The 18,106-nt window shown below is 42.7% G+C and overlaps 1 protein-coding gene across 2 annotated transcripts in view; it reads left to right on the forward strand.

Moving 5' to 3' along the window:
- LOC146867615 (prominin-1-A-like) overlaps positions 1 to 18,106 on the forward strand; it is a 496,515-nt gene that overhangs the window by 451,854 nt on the left and 26,555 nt on the right. For both annotated transcript variants that reach the window (XM_085606443.1, XM_085606442.1), the window contains exons 21-22: positions 528 to 596; positions 2,876 to 2,965. In XM_085606443.1, coding sequence (XP_085462569.1) covers positions 528 to 596; positions 2,876 to 2,965 — 159 coding nt within the window. The remainder of the gene's footprint in view (positions 1 to 527; positions 597 to 2,875; positions 2,966 to 18,106) is intronic.

The raw sequence follows: 18,106 nt of genomic DNA on the forward strand, positions 1-18,106 counted from the left end.
TCTTTCCACTGACAGTGAGTTATTTATCAGGGGTTCACATCTCAAGACGTTATGGAACATCAATACTATTGGCCCAATTCATGGGAACTTGAAGCATCAGATAAAGTGGTTTGTTATATCTTAACAACATACTTGTGAAATCTAAATTGGTGATGTAAGTCCTTTCCTAGGCTACTGAATCCACTTAATGGGAATCGTTTTTGCAGAAACGTATGTGCCTTTAGGAAAGGTCTATCATAAAAACTATAATTAAATATTCTATCTTCCAATGCTAAGTCTTCTAACTGAAAGAAACATTTGGAATAAAAAGAGACCCAATAAATATTAATCGATTAATCAATGGCAATTTTATTATCATAAAAATTAAGGTTAGCTAAATGGGGAGATTGAAGAGTGCAGCACCGAAAGGGAATTTGCACGGAGAGTTCTCCTCCAGGATCCCACCATATGAGCACACCTTAGGCCAACATGTCTGTTAAGATCAGCTGTGCTTGACCACTAACACTATTTCTTCTTTTCTCCCTTAGGAGAGTCGTATATTCTTGGATACCATCATGGGTTACTTCAATTCTTATATTCATTGGGCCAATACTACGGTAAGTAATAACATCATCAATAATCATCTGATTCAGGAGGGGATTGCTGACCTTGATTGGGCATGCCATGTACTCATTATCCCTATACTTTTTAAGCAATTCATCTGCCATAAAATCTCTTTGGAAAACATGTCCCTTTACTGCACAGTGGCTTCGTAAGCAAATTCGTAGATTCTCTGGCGGTTTTACACGAAGGGTAAAGAAAGAAAAAGCAGTGACTGATATTTATTTTCAGGTTCAAAAGGCATTGTTTTAGCCTCTGTGTACTGTTCACAACTGCTCCTAATAGGAGATGTTGTTTTCTGCCTTCCTCCATAATGGTTTCCAGTCAGTGACATAGCCATGGTTTATTTCTGGGCTACTAAAATGTGTGTACTTAGTCTTATTCAGTGACGCCCATGCAGGTAACGGAAGATCTCTAGGACTTGGTCGCTTTAGAAATTTAGAGGGAAACACTGTAATAATCAGAATCATATCTTAAACAATTTATAATAATGTGCAGAAAAATGTGTATATTTGTGTTCCATTGTTCAAATAAAGTCCATTAACAGAGGTTTCTCTCTAATGGAGTCTTAACAACATTTGAACAATGGTATGTGTGTCTAGAACATTTTAAAGCACCTGTAGAATTTCACCAAACTACCTCATGTTACCATTAACAGTTGTAAGGAGTTTGCATTACTCCCCACTCCCAAATAATTTTAATAAAAGCTACGATGTTTTGTCAAAGCATCTCAACAGATGGGTCACTAGTTGGTCACATCTCCAGTGTGTCAGAGGTGAAATGGTTGACTTCTTTTCTGGACAATCTTTTTCACATTGTTCAGTTGCAGATGCTTTCATATACTCCTGTGAATCTGAATTGCGGGGCCCCACAGGGCTGCCCATTTCCTGGTATTTTTTGGATCTCATACCACGCTTTGCTCCATCTGATTTCACTCATTTGCTTTGTGGTGACCATCTTACGCAGATGATACTCAAGGTCTGCTAAAGAGTGATGGGATCTTGGCACAAAATAAACTGTCAATGGACTATCAGGGAGCAGTGGAAGCCTGAACGCTACAAATGTTATGTCAACTGGACCCCTCTATAATGGAGGTTTCTCTTCTTAGACCAGCAATACACCCACTGCAGCATCCACTTTTCTATCTCATACTCATTCTTGAGGAAAACCTGCCATCTTAAGAGACCTGAAAAAACCTTGAATTTTAAATAGATGCTGACCTGTCCATGATGTGTCAATGTTGGTGCCCCATATAATCAGTGCTTGAAATGGAAACATAGAAGTGAAGGTACTCTGTACCAGAGTACCTGCTTGTTTCTCAGAAGTGCTGGTACTCTACAATTAAAAGTATTACGTCTCTCTTGAGAAGTGCTGCTACTCTCCCTCGCAAAATGAAAAAAGTGCCGATACTCCGTACCGGACAGTACCGGCCCATTTAAAGCACTGCATATAATTACGATTTTGTATCCATCGTCCAAGGAAAATTCTCCCATGTATTCCGGCTAATAGTCGTAAAATTTGGATTTTGAATGGCTGTAATTCTAGGTTGGATTACTGCAGTAGTTTGTTTGGAGACCTCCCAAAAAGAAGTCTTCTTTTAAGTTTTAAGGTTGTGCAACGGTTCATAGCAGGATTACAGGAAACTGCTTATGTCTTGGGTGCATAAGTTATTTCAGTGGCTCCCAAATCCTGGAGAATAACATGGAATACTGGGTGCCTGACCGATAAATGTATTTGTTGGAGCGACCTACATGTTGAGCGAGAAGCTTACAATCAACACCACTTCCAGACCTTTTATGATCTCAGTGTCAATATTTGACAGAACTCTTTAGATTTAGAATGAACTTATTTCAGCTTATCAGTGTTGAGATTTATTTTTCAAATAGAGAAGCAAATCGGTGCAAGCCAATAGGAGACAACATCGTGAGCCAAACAGAAGGGTTCTGAGAAAGAACAGTACCCACTAAGCCACAAAGGTATTTAAACTCCTTCCAGCTGTGCACCAGTCAAATCACGGGTAAAGATAGACTTGGATAGGTTGCATCTAGTGTAGTGAGATACAAAAAATGAAATAGTACACATCATGTTACTTTGTTCTCAAACACACAGTAGTATGTCTACATTCTTGAATTAGCTTGTACAGCTCTGTGTGATGCATCTTGATACCCTGAAGATTCTTTGTCAGAGGTATTGGTAATCCTAGCCTCTTTCCTACCTTGCACATGTAAGATAGCTTCATTAATAGGTATGACATTTTGCTCTTATCTCCCCTCAGCTAAGATATAATGCTGCGCGATGTGGACCTATTGGGGAAGCTGCAAATTCAACATATGTTATGGCCTGCGATTACATCGTGGATACATTGGTGAGTAGATGTGTGTGTGCTATTGTGCAAAATGTGTGATTTGTTGGAGGATGAGCAGAAAATCTTATAACTAAGCACCAAAAATATTTTTTTGTATTGGTCTTATTTTAAGGTTCTACACTTTAACTAAACATTGTGTTATGTTGAGTTATGGTGTGTTACATTGTAAATTTGTAATGTACTATGTTTATAATGCAGCATTTATCCTCATGGCACTGTTGAGGGTCTTGTAGAGTAGACTACAGTCTGCAGCATGTGGGTTTTCCCATTGATGCGGGCTCCTTAAGGGCTCATGATGAGAGAATGTCTGAATTTGTGTAGTTTTCCGTGTGGTGGTGTTCCATCAGGGAATGGATCTTGCAACCTTCCACCTAAGGCATGTGTTAGTGATCAGCAGTGACTGCATGCTTTGAGTCGTGCCAGTGGAAGTGTCCTGTAGCAAAGAGTTGGGTCCTCACACCATCCTTCTAACTGGCAATGATGTAGTCTGAATCATGTCTATTTGTGATCTTTCCAGTTCAACTCTATAGGTTTTATCAGATGATGCCGCTTGGCACCCCTGTCTTCCTCTCACCTTTTCTATGGTTCAAGCCATGCATTTGAGCCCCACCTGGCAGAGGGTGATGCTCCTCTGTGCTACCTTAGTCTCAAAGGGATGGGACAGCAGTATCGCCTGCACTGCTGTAGTGGCAGCTACCGTCCCACCAACAGTTATAGGAAGGTCTGGCACACCATGGACGCAGACGTCTATTGGAGACTGATTATCTCTGTGTTTCACCTTCCTCATTACTGCTGGCTTAACGGCTACTGTCTTATACCTTTGGGCCTGAAGAACCAAAAGACATAATGTGTTTTCTGGAGTCATCTTGTAAAGCCCCTTACTAAGGTAAATTATTTTATATATTCTGTGTCCTATCTCTTCGAGGCTGCCAATTTAAAAACATCATTACTGGATCATGCTCCCAGAAATCACTTTTCTCTGTTCCATCATTAATTCTCTGAATCACTAACCCATTCCTCCACACCCCCACATACATGTTCTTCATATCTGCAGATAAATATGTGAAGTATAATAAATAAGTGTCTTTCTACTGTAATATATGCCAAGGGAACAGCATGTGATACCTTAAACAGTGCGCAAAGATTTATTTATGGCAAAGATTTGAGGGACAGGAGAGTTTCGGTTAATCTGGGAGGACCTGAGCCAGCATTTGCCTAAACCTGTTCAGAAATGAGTCCTGAGCTCTCAGGGATACCACAGACTGGAATTGGTGGTAATGATGGTGTTTTTACATCTCTTTGCAGCTTGATGGCCTATTGTAGAAGAAAATTATTGTCTGACTGAAATGACTGTGTACTAAACATCAAATAACAAAAATATCATCCAATTGGAGTTACTAATAGAACATCTACACCCAAAGGAGAAAACATTTTATAACCATATTTATGGATCAATTTTTTATATTGCTCTATAAACAGTGCCACAGAGTAAGTTCACAGCTTTCAGCCAACAACCCGGAGGCTGGCAGCCAAACTTTAAGATGTGACATGAGAATAAATCAAAACCAAACCCCAACAGTCCCCATTCCTTCCACTTCTGGTTCAATTGTTCGCTGTGATGTTTAGGCATCGGTCATTATGCAGTTCCTCCTTAGCACCCTCTGTGGATCTCTGAGGCAAACGGTTTCCCACTTGCCTGTGAGAGGCCAGTTGCATTGACGGCTGTGTACATGGAATCGGGATCAGGTGCAGTAGTTTAAGGTACTTGCGGCGTGTCAGTTAGTTGAGCTCTGCAGACTGAATACCTATAAGGCGGGGTTGTATCTAGTTTGAGATCAGTACCTAGTGATAGCTACTCCATGCCTAGTATATATCACAGCTTAAGCAGCCATGCCATAAGGTTTGAACCCTGTCAGAATAGCCTGATGGGCCGCACCAAGGGCGAGAGGTATTTCTGGCCCCATAAAGATTTTTGGGGGTAGGTCAGGGGAATTAGATGGGACCAGCAGCATGCAGGCAGGGAAACAGGGGATTTGCAAATCAAAGTTCCTGTCAATGGCATCCAGAATGTCTCCCCAGCACTGGACCAGCTTTGGGCAGTCCCACACAAGGTGTAGTGGGGTCCCAGTATTCCTACAATCTCTCCAGCACTTGTGATTCAGCTCCGGGGTCCATTTCTGGATGCGAGTGGGCGTCGGGTACCAATATGAGGCAATCTTAAAGGCGGTCTTGGTGCTTGATGAGTTGTGTGGCAAGTACTTTGCCCAGTAGCAGACCTCCTCCAATTCTTTGTGCATGAGTGTGTGGCGTAATTCCATTTCCTACCTCTTCTGCCCAGCAGTCTTTTGTGTACTAGGTGTTGGGCTAGGGAGGCATATAGTTCAGTGATAAGGTGTTTGTCATTGCGTTTGAGTTAGACCCGTTTTTCAAAAGGTATTAGTTGTCTTTGTGCATGGGGTTTAATGGAGGGATGGGTTATCCAATGCTGAATTTGCAAATAATATTTACGGTCTGCTTCTGAGATGTTAAAGTCAGTCTTCATGAGTTTGAAGGGGATAATTCCGGCAGTGTCAGAGAAACAGCCTATTCATTTGCATTCTCCCTCCTGCCACCTGTGATACTGTTCCGGGTGTGGACCCGGGGTGAGCTCCAGTTTGGCAAAGACAGGGGTAATGAGGGAGGGGAATGTGGTCACATCAGCAGGGTGGTATTTTGATGAAGAAGGAGTAGAGTCCCCACGCTCTATGTGTCCGGGGCAACTCTTGAGTCCTCCAAATGTGGGTCCCTACTATTGCCTGGTCCATAAAGCACCAATGCTTTTCTGTAGTGTCTCTGCCCCATTTTACCATGAAGCACATTTGCACAGCTTGGAAGTATCAGTGGATATGAGGAATGCTCAGGCCACCTATGCCCGCAGGTTTGCAGGTGAGTTGCTTCTGCATGCGGGGTTGCTTGCCCTCCAAAGCATACCTGTTGATTTCAAGCTGTAGGAACCGTAACATATTGCGGGGAAGTGTCAGGGGGTGAGACTGGAAGATGAACAGAATCTTGGGGGAAATTGCCATTTTGAGCGCTGCTACCTGGCCTAAAAGGGAAACGCGATGTCGGCACCAGGCCTCAAGCTCAGATTGGATGGATGTAAGGAGCTTAGTGCAGTTTTTCTCTGTAGTCTAGTGTGCCGTGGGAATGGCCTAGACTTTCAGGTAGGAGACATGCATAGTTGACCATGAGTTTGGGAATTGGTTGCAGAGTTGTGTTTTGTGGGAGAAGGGACCTTCAGGTTAAGAATCCGGGACTTTTGAAGGTTGACTTAAAATCCTGAGACTGCACTGAAAAGGTGTAGTTCTGTCACTATGGCCGGCAGAGAAGATATAGGGTCAGTGAGTGCCACTAACACATTGTCTGCATTAAGGCTAATGGTATGATCTGCATTCCCAAAGGAGACCCCGGTGATATAAGGCTCTGCCCGGACTCTCTAAGCAATTGGCTCCATATACAGGGCAAACAAAAGTGATGACAGGGGGCATCCCTGTTCTGTCCCTCTACAGATGAGGAAGGGATCATAAGAGACACTATTCATTCTCACCCTGGCCTGGGGAGCACTATATAAGGTACCAAGCCAGAGGCAAAACTTGTCCCGAAGCCAAAATGCCGAAGAGTGGCTATTGGGTATGGCCAGTGGACCCTGTTGAATAGTTTGTCTGCTTCATTTGTGAGTACAAATGCCTCCCGTTTGGAGCACTGAATCTTGTTGACGAGGGGGAGAATGCGTTTAGTGTTCTCCCCACATTGTGTATTAGGGATAAAGCCAGCCTGATTGGGCTGTATGCATTGAGTCCAGATGGTAGTGTGCCTGTGAATAGCTTCATGTCAACATTAAGCGGGGAGACCGGTCTATATGAGCAGCAGAACATCTTGTCTTTCCCAAGTTTGGGCATGACCGTGATAGTGGCCTCAAGCATGGTCTTCGGTAACACGCCGGAGTCCGTGAAGGTGTTAAACAGTCTAGTGAGAATGGAGCCAATGTGTGGACTGAACGTTTTGTAAAAAAGGGGGGTAAAGCAGTCAGGCCTGGGTTTCCGTCTAGTTATTTATGGTGGCAATTACCTCAGCAAGAGTAATTGGCTCTTTGTTTGTCTCCAGAGACTTGACTTACCCTCTGCTGTTGCAAAGACTTGTACGGTGTCTCGTTGTACCTTGGCGCATATGCAAAGTGAAAGCAGTCTGACGCATTTTTTTGTTGCCCCCCCATGTAGAATTTGTTTTTAAGATGGAACACAGCATGATCTGCCCTGTCAAGGTCTAGGTGCTTAAGCTGCACACGCACCTTAGCTAGTTCTCGCCGAACTCTAGAGGCGCTGGTGTTCTAATTAATGCTTTCCAGTACTTTCACTGTCCCCTGTTGCCATGCCTGCTTCTCCCTAAATATTCAATTGTTTAGGGCTGTCCGTGCTATGAGCACCTATTTAGGGGATTTCAGAGAGTGGAGACCCCGTCCTAATCATTGTCCTGTAAGTATGCCCAGAGGGCCTTATTTATGGAGGCAATATTACTATGGTTTTGGATAAGGCTGTCACGTAGCCTCTAGCTATTAGATGGTGTTTGTGTATTGTTGATCTGCAAATTCAGTGTGATTGGGGCCTGGTCGGAGAGTGTCATGGGATCTATGCTCACCTCTTCAACTCAGGCCATGATTGTGGGGGCCCCCAGGAAGTAATATATGTAGCCATAGGTTTTGTGGGCTGCCGAATAGAAAGTGAAGTCTTGTTCATTAGGGTGGGCGCCCCACCATAGGCGGCTAGGTTGAACTAACGCAGCCTGGTCAGACCTTTTGTAGTGAATGCTCCTCTCTGTCTGAATCTTTGTCCAGAGCGGTCTAGGTCGTTATCCACTAGGTTCTGGTCCCCACCCACCAGGAGTGCTGCAGTCGAGGACCACATGATTTCTGACAGGGTTTCTTGGATAAATTATTCCTGACGCTCATTCATGGCATAGATGGAAGCAAGTGTAAGTGGAAAAGAGCCAGAAAGTGGTATGCTAGGAGCCTCCCCCTGTTTTCTGCTCACTTGCCGATTACCTCGCCTTTGAAAGTCTGGGAAAGGAGTATGGCCATTCCTTCTGGGGAGTCAATGGGATTGTGTCCTCGGTACATCTTTTGGCAACAGGTGTGTCTCCTGAAGCAGGCATATGTCACTCTCACTGTGCTCTAGGAGGGATGAGATTGGGGCCCTTTAGACCTGATGGTTTAAGTCCCTGACATTGAGGCTGATGATTTTGAGTCCCTTAAAGGGTGGTCACAGAGGGTGGTTGATGCTTTGGTCTGTGGGGAGCATTAGTTGTCCAAGGGGCAGATAGTGGCTCTCAGGGGTGCAGGCAGTGGGCTATGGATAAGGTGAGTGTAGCAAGGTGTGTGGCCATAGTGTGCGGAGTGATAGAAACAAACAGTCCCCAACATGATCCAGAAAATAATTACCAATCTGCAGTCCATTAAGCATGGAAGTCCATCGAGTGAGTATAGCGAGTCGCGCCAGAGGATAGGTGCAGCAGACGTTCATCTACAGGTGCAAAACGTTGGTCTGCACCGCTTACGCCCCAGGGCGAAACCAGCAGGAGGCAGGGAAGGAGGCCCAGCATGACCATACAGGGTGTGTCCGATCTGCCCATCATGTCCTGTGAAAGCTTGTCCAATACAATACCGACTTGCGTTCTTGCGCTATCCCCCCAGGGTCAGGCACGACTTCTTTGATGTTTAAGAGGGCTTTTTCCAAGAGGGGGCTTGTTCAGGTCATGATCCCGGTGATCCCCCTGAAGGGCGGCAGGTCTCCTGCCATGACAAGCCCAGAATGCGGTAAGCCTCCTGTCATGATCGAAGCTGGTGTAGTTAGCCCTTCCAACGAAAAATAAAGCAGAATGGGTGTTCCTAACCATATTTGATTGACTTGAACTGCAGGAACTCTGTGATTGGTTTAAAGTCCCTGCGTCATTTGAGGGTAATATTCGAGAGATACTGGTAGAGAGAGAACTTATACTATTGGAATTGTAGGTGTTCCAAGTCGCTATCTTAATGAATTCTTCCTTTAGCTAGAAGTCATGCACACACGGATAACCGGAGGTTGTGCAATGCCACCTTCCCGGTGGCCCACCCGTTCCAGTAAATGGTGACCACCCTACTTCTGGCCAAGGACATGCAGGAATAGTGTAGTGTAGTTCCTATATCCCTGATAGGCTCTGCGTGTTGGAATAATATACACTATAGTTTTGACATAGGACTGAGGTCAGTATGTCTCTATCGAGTACATTAAACTTAATTACATGTGTGTGCCAGCTAACTCAGTGGTCACTAGAAACTTCTCGAATATACAAGAAGGGATTAGCTTGTGACAACCGAATAAACATGACAACTTTTTTTCCCTTAGAGTCGGAACAATCTCAGAACCGTGGAAACAATAGATAACAGTTTCACTCAGTCAATCGTGCATACTTTGTTTCTATAAAGTTGCACAGAAATAGAGAGACGGGCGTTTCAATAAAAAAGGGTTTATTGAACAGTCTTATTTCTCATGCAAGAGATATGAACTGCTACAATCGTAAGACAGGCTGTGAAGTACAATATGTACAGAGTTAGCAGTAAGATAACATAATACTGCAATAGCATGGTTTGTAGCTATGACATATATTCATAAAATACATACATAAATAACACAGGCTAAAATGTGAATACTCATCTAATGCTTCTAAATACTTCTACCCTAGTGTACCTAACTTAAGTGTAGTACGAGGTGAGAAGTAGGTGCTGTTTCCTAAAGTATAGCTAGCTATAGCTATAGTTTTAGTTTTGCCAAGAGTTGCCAAAAGTTTCTCTAAGTCCTAGTCCACTCCATACCTTAGAATGTGCGAGGTTGGAATCTCTTTTCCGGGACTCGATATCTAACACCCCGCAAGGGGAGTCAGAAACACTGGAGCTGGATTCTCTGCGAAGAGGATGACAGCGTCTGGTCAGTGCGTCAGGCTGGAATTTGATTTCCTTCCGAACTTGCCATGGCGAACCGCAAGTAGGCAGTCGAGCCGGATCGTGGCAGAACCGTGGTTTGCCAGGGCAAGTGCAGGTATATTTATACCTTGAAGGTGTTTAGGAATGCCTGTATGGACGTAAAAGTCGGGCATAGGAACGTCATGAATGAACCCCTAAGGAATAGATATTCATGCATACTAAATGAGTTCTTGGAGAAATCAATATCCAAGCAAGGGAAATTCCTAAAGGCTTAAGTGTCTGGTTTTCCAAGAACTCGTTGTGACGTGGATTGTCGGATGTAGGAGACCATGCCGGTATTTGGTTAGCATGGACAATGCCTAAATAAGGGCTGGATTTTCTATGCCTAAATAAGGGCAATATAAATTGTACTTATATAAGGGCATAAATCAGGAAACCTATATACGGAATCTAAATCTACACACAACACCCACTCCAGTTTCGTATGAACTAAATTACTAAATCCTAAACATACTAAACATGGCTAAAAGAGTATCGCATGATAATCTAAGACATGCCAAAACACATCTAAAAACGTATGTCCTAAAAATGCATTACAAAACCATTGCTATGCATAAGGTGCTGTACATATTAAAAGCAATGTTTCATTCTAAGCATATGTGTGCATTGAAAAGGCCAATAAGAATGAACCAGAAATATATACATACAATGAAATGGCTAGTTAATACAGAAAAAAGAGCCGAAACCATTTCATATCAGGTTACATAAATCAATTGTTGTTTATGACAAGGTGGCATAATGTCCCTGGAAGATTTTCAAAGAATTCTGTTCTCTATGAATAGTTCTACTATAAGCAGATCACTTGTGGCAAAAAATGAAAAAAATACAAATTTGTAAAAACAAAATGAATCATAGGAAAAAGTTCCAAAGTTAGTCTCTTGTCTGAAAAGAATGAAGGCCAAATTCAGAGTCTCACCGAAACACTGTGTGCCTGAATCAAAAGTCAGTGTGTGGGCCTGGAGAAACATGAAATCTTCTAATCCTGTAGACAAAAAGTCATCTACCGTTGTAGGTGAAAAGTGGAATACCTTGTTTAGAAGATTAACTGCACATAGATGTGAACTATCGCCTTCAGCATTGGTTGCATCAGCAAAGTTCGAATCGGATGTTACCTACGTGCCTGAAATCTCTTCTCGTACCTCAGCAGTAGCAATTTGTGTCTGTGAGATCTCAATGAATGGCGTCATCAAGATTGGTAGCCACTGGAAACAACACAGAGCGTGGGCCTTTACCGGGTCCAGCAGAGTATCGATATCAGTAGGCATGACTGATGGGAGTGTTAGACAGATGTCTAGCATGAATTCTTCACCGCAGAGCAGGCAGCGTAGAACAGGTAAGATGCAATCTTGCCAGATTGGTCTGAATGACAGAAACCATGTGGTGTTTAATTCTCGTAGACGAGGTAAACCCAAAATTTGGACGATGCGCTCATGACACTTCATCTCCAATAGAGCTCTCTCCATGGTGAATTGGGTGTCGATGGTGAGTTGGCTTGCCATATCATAGCAGTAGGAGCAAAAATAGGGTCCTTGCAACGAGTGCTAAAAGGAGCGTCAGTCCGCCAAACACAGAGTGCACGAAGTTTGGAAAAAGTCAGAGGACTGCTTGAAAAGGTGCTAACAGTCCTGCACACGCGTTCTTAAATACATGTACAATACCGCTCATATCAGACATGTATAAGAAACGACTTAACATTTCTGAGAAATGTACAGGGCAGTTCGTATACAAAAGGGTATGTATCTCTGCAGAAGTCCTTGTGACTTGGAGATCATAGGTTTCTTTGGCCGAGGTCAGTGGCACTGTTTTTTGTAAAAGAATGGCTTTCATTCTGCTTAGAGTATCAATTCATATAGAAGAGATGTTCAGTGAAGGCCATAAAGGCGACTCCCTTACTGTGTCTATTTGTGGAAACAAGACTTGCATACAGCAAGTGACCCTGGATGTAACCGTAACTAGATATGGAATACCTGGCAACATGCTACAGCAGCTGTGACCATTCAACATAATGTAACTCCCGTTAGAAAGTTGGCCAAAAATTGGATTAATCACTGCAGCCGGTGAACCTTGCAGGTGACAGGATAAGTTTGTAGTGGAACCATCACAGGCCCTGTGTAAGTTAATACCCTGACAAAGAAGAGAACCGGTTTGTGTGTGTTCACAGTTTTCACCGCTAAGAAACACTTCACGTTCCCCACTCCAACATCTATGTGTGTAAGGTCAATCTCAGGATGTCATGATGTATATCCTTTACCCAACCTTTCATATTTGCCTACTGGTATATGTTTTAGGCAATGCTGAAAATGGAAAGTTGTAACAGGCAGAGTTATTTTACCATGTACGATCCACTCAGTAGCTGGTTTTTCTGCCACTGTGAATGGTAACCTTTCCAGTTTTTCAATGCTCAGCATAGTGTAGTCTGCTCCCCTTTGTGCCAGTCTGATCTGTTTATCAGTGAGATTGAATTCTGAAAACAGTGACGTAGTGTTGATTAAACGCCAAGGCACATAGCCTGTACGCAAGTTTTGAAGTGTCCAGCCCAATAGCATGATAGAACGTAGCTGAGACTGACCATGTTGCAACATGACCAAGTCTTGTTCCATGATGTCTATGACAGAAGACACAATGCTGTCCAATGAATATATTCTGGACGACAGAGTCGTTAACCCATTGTTTACTAAAGAGAGTTTTCTCTAAATTAATACGATCAATTTCTCGTATTCGTTCTGCAGTCTCTGCTTGGGTAACCTTCCATGCTTCATTATAAGCAGCGTAGATACCGGCATATATGAAACGTTTCTGACGCGGTTTTCTTGGTCGTAGCAAGAATTCCCTAAGGTCTGCGCCTTCTTGAAGTAAAGTTAAGTGTTATTTTACATCATTCAGCCTTGTAGCCAATCAAGGCAAAGTTTCCCTACACTGTATGTTGTTACTACCCTTGGATGCTGTCTTTGAACATAGCGTGGGTCTGGCCTATTGATAGTGAAACCCTGTGTTTTATTCATGAATCGATCTTGACAGTTGTTTGTGTCTGTGGGCCAGAGCAACCATTTTTTCCATTCTGGATCTGATCTGTTGTGATGCAAAATATTATGTACGTCGACCTCCCCCCGTGTAGTGCTATTGCTTGCAGGTAAAGGTATGGTCGGTGTGTTCATGTCTTTGATCTTGGCTAATCCAAGGCAAGACGTTTGCTGGACAGTGTCATTTAAAAACATAATTTGCTCAGGGATGATACAGGCTCTAAACAAAGCTTCTACCCCCCGTACTTGCCAATCTTTTGTACCCCAGACAGATTTTGTCTCAATGTTGTCTTTCCAAAAGTCGATACCCTGTCTAGACAGTTGGGCAATAAAGGCTGCAGAATAAATCTGTTTTGTATTTGTGAACATATTTTTCGTTCCTGTCTTGTTCACATTTTTAAATGAAAACGATTCTTGATTTGATAGGTTGAAACCTGAAAAATATGGAAATTTCATTGCAAAAGTTATTGAGCTACCCTTTGGAGGTGTAGGACAATGTTCCCATTGGTTATACATAAATACATTTCTAGGTGTTGCAGATTTATGCAAGAAATGATGACCATAGTAGTTATAACAATACAGTTGATCATAGTCTGATGAACCTTCTAAATATTCATGATTTGTGAATACTGTAGACATCTCTAGATCAGACATCATATTATTAACAGTCTCGAAGTCCCAATCATCAGAAAAGGTATGAGAGATAATAAAGTCACTTAATGAAATCTTAAATAAATGTGGAATCTTCAAAATCTCCGACGGGCCAAAAATGTCATATTGAGTTTGGTCCCAAACTATAACATCATGTATAGGAACGGCTGTGATGTTCACTGTTTACAAGTCTCTTGCTTCACGATGGGATGAATGGTGTGGCTGGAGAAGTAAGTTCAGTCTTTGACTTGCTGTGTCCATTTGAATATATCTTCCATTTATCAGCATACTCAGAGTTAATACCAGAGGTAACCAAAGTAGAAAGAAGAATATTCCCAAAACAATCCATAGTTCAATCCATGGTGAAACCAGATAAGTCCTTTTCAAGAGATGAAAAAAGTCTGTTGCTTGTTCTTTGAAAGTTCTTTGTGCTGGTGTCGTTTCAGGTTCGCTGAGATCATCAGAAAACGTATCAAAGATCATGAAATAGCCAGAGGCAGTTCTGTCAATAGTTTGAATTGCATCACGATTTGTTGAAATCGCTGGAACCAGTTGATCACTTGTTACTTCGTTGTAGATAGGCGTATCTGGATGAACTGTTATTTGGGTCTCAAGGGGTATAGGTTCCATGGCATTGTTGCTTAGTCCTTTATTTCTCACTGTAAAATCTTCAAAGGTGATGAGTCTCTCAGTTTGAACCTCTTGGATTGTAGCTAGAGGAGTGCGTCTGCTACATTGTCGGAGTCCACTTGGCATACTGCTTAGTATCGGCCACATAGTGTGGTTTGATTAGGTCGATGGACACAAATCTTTTCTCCTTTTTACCAGCAAGGGGCGTCAAAAGTACTGTTCTTGATCCGTGGATTGCTAGGACAGGTACTGGTTGTCTCTATGAAGGCCCAAATCCCTTCTTATCCGTGATCTTTTCTCTGACTAGATCACCAAGCTTTGGGATCCAGACAGGCCTTGCTGGGATGGACGGTTTTTCCTCAGTGATGGTTGGCTTCAGGATCACGTTGCTGTGTTTTGTTCTCAGTTCATTTAAGTCCTGTAAAACAGCCAAACGATCTTTGATATCAAATTTCTTATTTTCCATCACTGTGCCTTGCATATCAAGGTCCGGTACCAACATTCTAGTTCCAAATAGAACTTCGTATGGAGTGACACCCCCTAGAGAACTTCTCGGCAAGTTATTAAGTGCGCCTTGGACCCCATAAAGGTGTTTGACCCACCCATCACCCGAACCTAATACCCTAGCTGTTATAGACTGCTTTATGTCCCGGTTTTTTCTTTCCACAGCAGAATTTCCGTCAGGATGGAATGGAGAAGAATACCGCAATGCAATGCCCAAACTGGCCATGGCTTCTTTGTAAGCCCTAGAGCTAAACGCAGGACCCTGGTCAGAATGTAGTGTGCCTGTTGCGTATGTGCCGATAAAGACTCGCAAATCTTTTATAACAGTTTGAGCGTCAGCCGAGCGCTGAGGCCACATCCATAGGAACCTAGAACAAGAATCCGCTGCGACCATGATATATTTATAGTTACCATCCCTGTGTAAGGGACCGCAGTGGTCCAGGTAAACACAAGCTAATGGTTTATCTGAAATTAACAGGGGCGTCTGCGCAGGACGTTTCACAGTAGAGACTTTCATCTTCTGGCATATTTCACATTCCAAAACATAATTCCTGGTCTGTTTCCTAATGCCAGGCCACCAGTATCTCTGTTTTAATAACGACACTGTGGCGGAAACACCTGCATGGGTAGAGGCGATCCCTTCATGTGCTGCTAGGATTAGTAGTAATCTGTGTTCCATGTTTGGTATTACCCTATCCCCCACTCCAGGGATTCGAGCAAACGGAACATTGATCGCATCAATTATATATGAGTGGAAATTTTTTAGGTAACGCTGCACCACTGCCTTTGCTTGAAGCATTGACAGCCAGCATCATTTCACTGCCTATTTTCTTTTTTTGAACGAGTGATTGCAGCTACGGAAGCCGTTTGCACAGCCCCTTTTGCGGCTTCTTCAGACAATGAATTCCCTTCAACGTGAATGCCATCACGTTGATTACTTAGCGTGTGTATCACGTGAGTGTTTTGTAGTCCGTTTCGCAACTGAACTACTTGTTTCCAAAGCATTTTATGCTTGATTGTGCCACCTTTTGCATCTTTGAAACCATTTTGAAGCCAATTCTGTAACTATTCATTTTAAGATGGAACACAATAAAAAGAATTGCACACTATGAGTGTGGGAATTCACAATCCGTATTTTCAAGTGCCATCTTGAATGCTTGTAGTTCAGCTCGCTGAGCTGTACAATCTCCTAGAGATTGCGTTTTTGTGACCATTGGTCTGAATTGCCATCGCGCATACGACCTTTAACAATCGTGCATGCTGCACTGTAAGCTTGTTTAATCCCCGTAGCAGGTTGTGCAGATCCGTCAGTATAAATTATAAATTCATACTGATCAAGAGGTAGAATTTCAGGAGGTAGAGGACATTCGTGTTCGTATTGCAGGAATGCTTGTGTTTTAAAATAAGGATCAAAAACATATTCAACATCAGTTGCAGCAAGAGAATTAACCCATTGTATCAATCTTGGATGTAAAGCTTTTGCATTCGGAATGCTCGCTTTAGTAACTGCCTCTAAGGCTGGTACAGGAGTCACAACCATTATTCGTTTCCCCTGTGCTAGGGCTCTTTCTTTTGCTACAGCGGTTTGAACTGCTGTCAGAATCTTTTCTGTAGAAGTGAATTTCATTTCTGTTTGTGTATACAAGTGTGATTTGTATGCAATGGGTACTTTTTCACCTTCGTTAAAAGTTAAGTAGGTGAATCCGCATTGACCTGGAATGATTCGGATCACTAAGTTGCGTATGTTTACGTGTGTTTGCAAGTGTTTTGTTGCTAACATGTCTGTTTGAAGTGAAAGCAGAATTTCTGTGTGTCCTTGTGTCCATGTTGTGGTTTTGAAATCAGTTTTGATTAATTCGTAGAGAGGTTTAACCCTCTCTGCATAATTTAAAATGCAAGTTCTTCCAAAATTCAGGAAACCTAGAATCGACTGTAAGTTTTTCAGCGTTTTTGGAGGTTGGAGCAGCGCACACTTTTCGACAAAGTTGGCTGCCAGCCTTTTGCCTTCACTTGAAAGTACATATCCTAGGAAAAGGACATTGAGATGGGCAATTCTGGACTTTTTAAAGTTGAATTTGTAACCCTCAGAGGCGAAGCCCAATATAATGGTGTTCACCCTGTTCAAGTGTCTGTCCAGGTCATCGTTTGTCAGATATATATCCTCGACATATGACAATGCCTCGTCATCATAAACTTGTAGTAACTCTTGCAGATAATAACCCCGGGCTGTTCTTGAACCCCTGTGGGAGTCGACAAAATTGACTCTGTGTCCCCATTATTGAGAAAGCGGTCAAATAACTACTTTCAGGTGCAATGTTTTGACAAAAGAAACCATTTGAAATGTCTAATGTGGTTTTGTACTTTTTACGCACAATGTTATTCATTAATGCTGTACTGTGTGCATTTTGCACTGCAAATGTTTTGCAACAAGAGTTTAGGTGTCTGTAATCCAAAACTAGACGATATGTATTGTCTGGTTTGGAGACAGGAAACAAAGGATTGTTCATTGATGAGGTGCATGTTTCAATCACCCCCTGGTGTTCAAGTTGATCTAAGATCTCCCTGATTTGTTTTTTAGCTTCTTGCTTAACTGGGTACTGCCTTCGTGCAGCTGGTTGATTTTTTAACTGGATTTTATGGTGAGGTGAGTCCTCATCCCATCCTACATAATTCTTGTATAATGCTGAGGCCTGGGCCACTGCCCATTTCCTGGCATAAGTATATTTTAAGTGTACTGGAACATCGTTGGAGAAGGCTGGCATAATCTTGTCTTCGCCATGTGGGCACTCTCTGACAAATTCTGGTGGCCAGTCTCGTTCTGCTAGAAGTATATCATAACCCTTTGAAAGATGCTCCCAAAAAAGTGCTTTTACTTTTCTTGGTATGTCTCCCTCCATCCGGAGTGTTATTTCATATAATCTATGCGGAGAACTAACCCTGGTGTCTGCAGTTTCAACTTGAATGTCCTCATTCATGTCCACTGTCTCCAGAAGACACTTCAGGTTCTGGCGAGCTACTGTAACTTCTGCTGCACTGTCCAAAATTGTCTGAGCCCATTCTCCGTTCTTGAGTTGTGTTCTCAGAATCCTCGGCATGTCTGATCTTCAGACCTGCTACTTTCTTTTTGGAGAATTGAGGTTTTGGTTTGTTTTTCTGAACGTGTTGATCGTCTTTGGACTTCACGCGTTCTTCTTTGTTTTCTGACCGTCCTCTTCTTTCGGATGTCTGTGATGATATCTGAAAGGTATGAGAGGAACGTGTATCAGTATCTTGATACCTGTCCGG

The sequence above is a fragment of the Triturus cristatus genome, chromosome 1_2 (assembly GCF_964204655.1).
Source record: "Triturus cristatus chromosome 1_2, aTriCri1.1, whole genome shotgun sequence".
Taxonomy (NCBI): domain Eukaryota; kingdom Metazoa; phylum Chordata; class Amphibia; order Caudata; family Salamandridae; genus Triturus; species Triturus cristatus.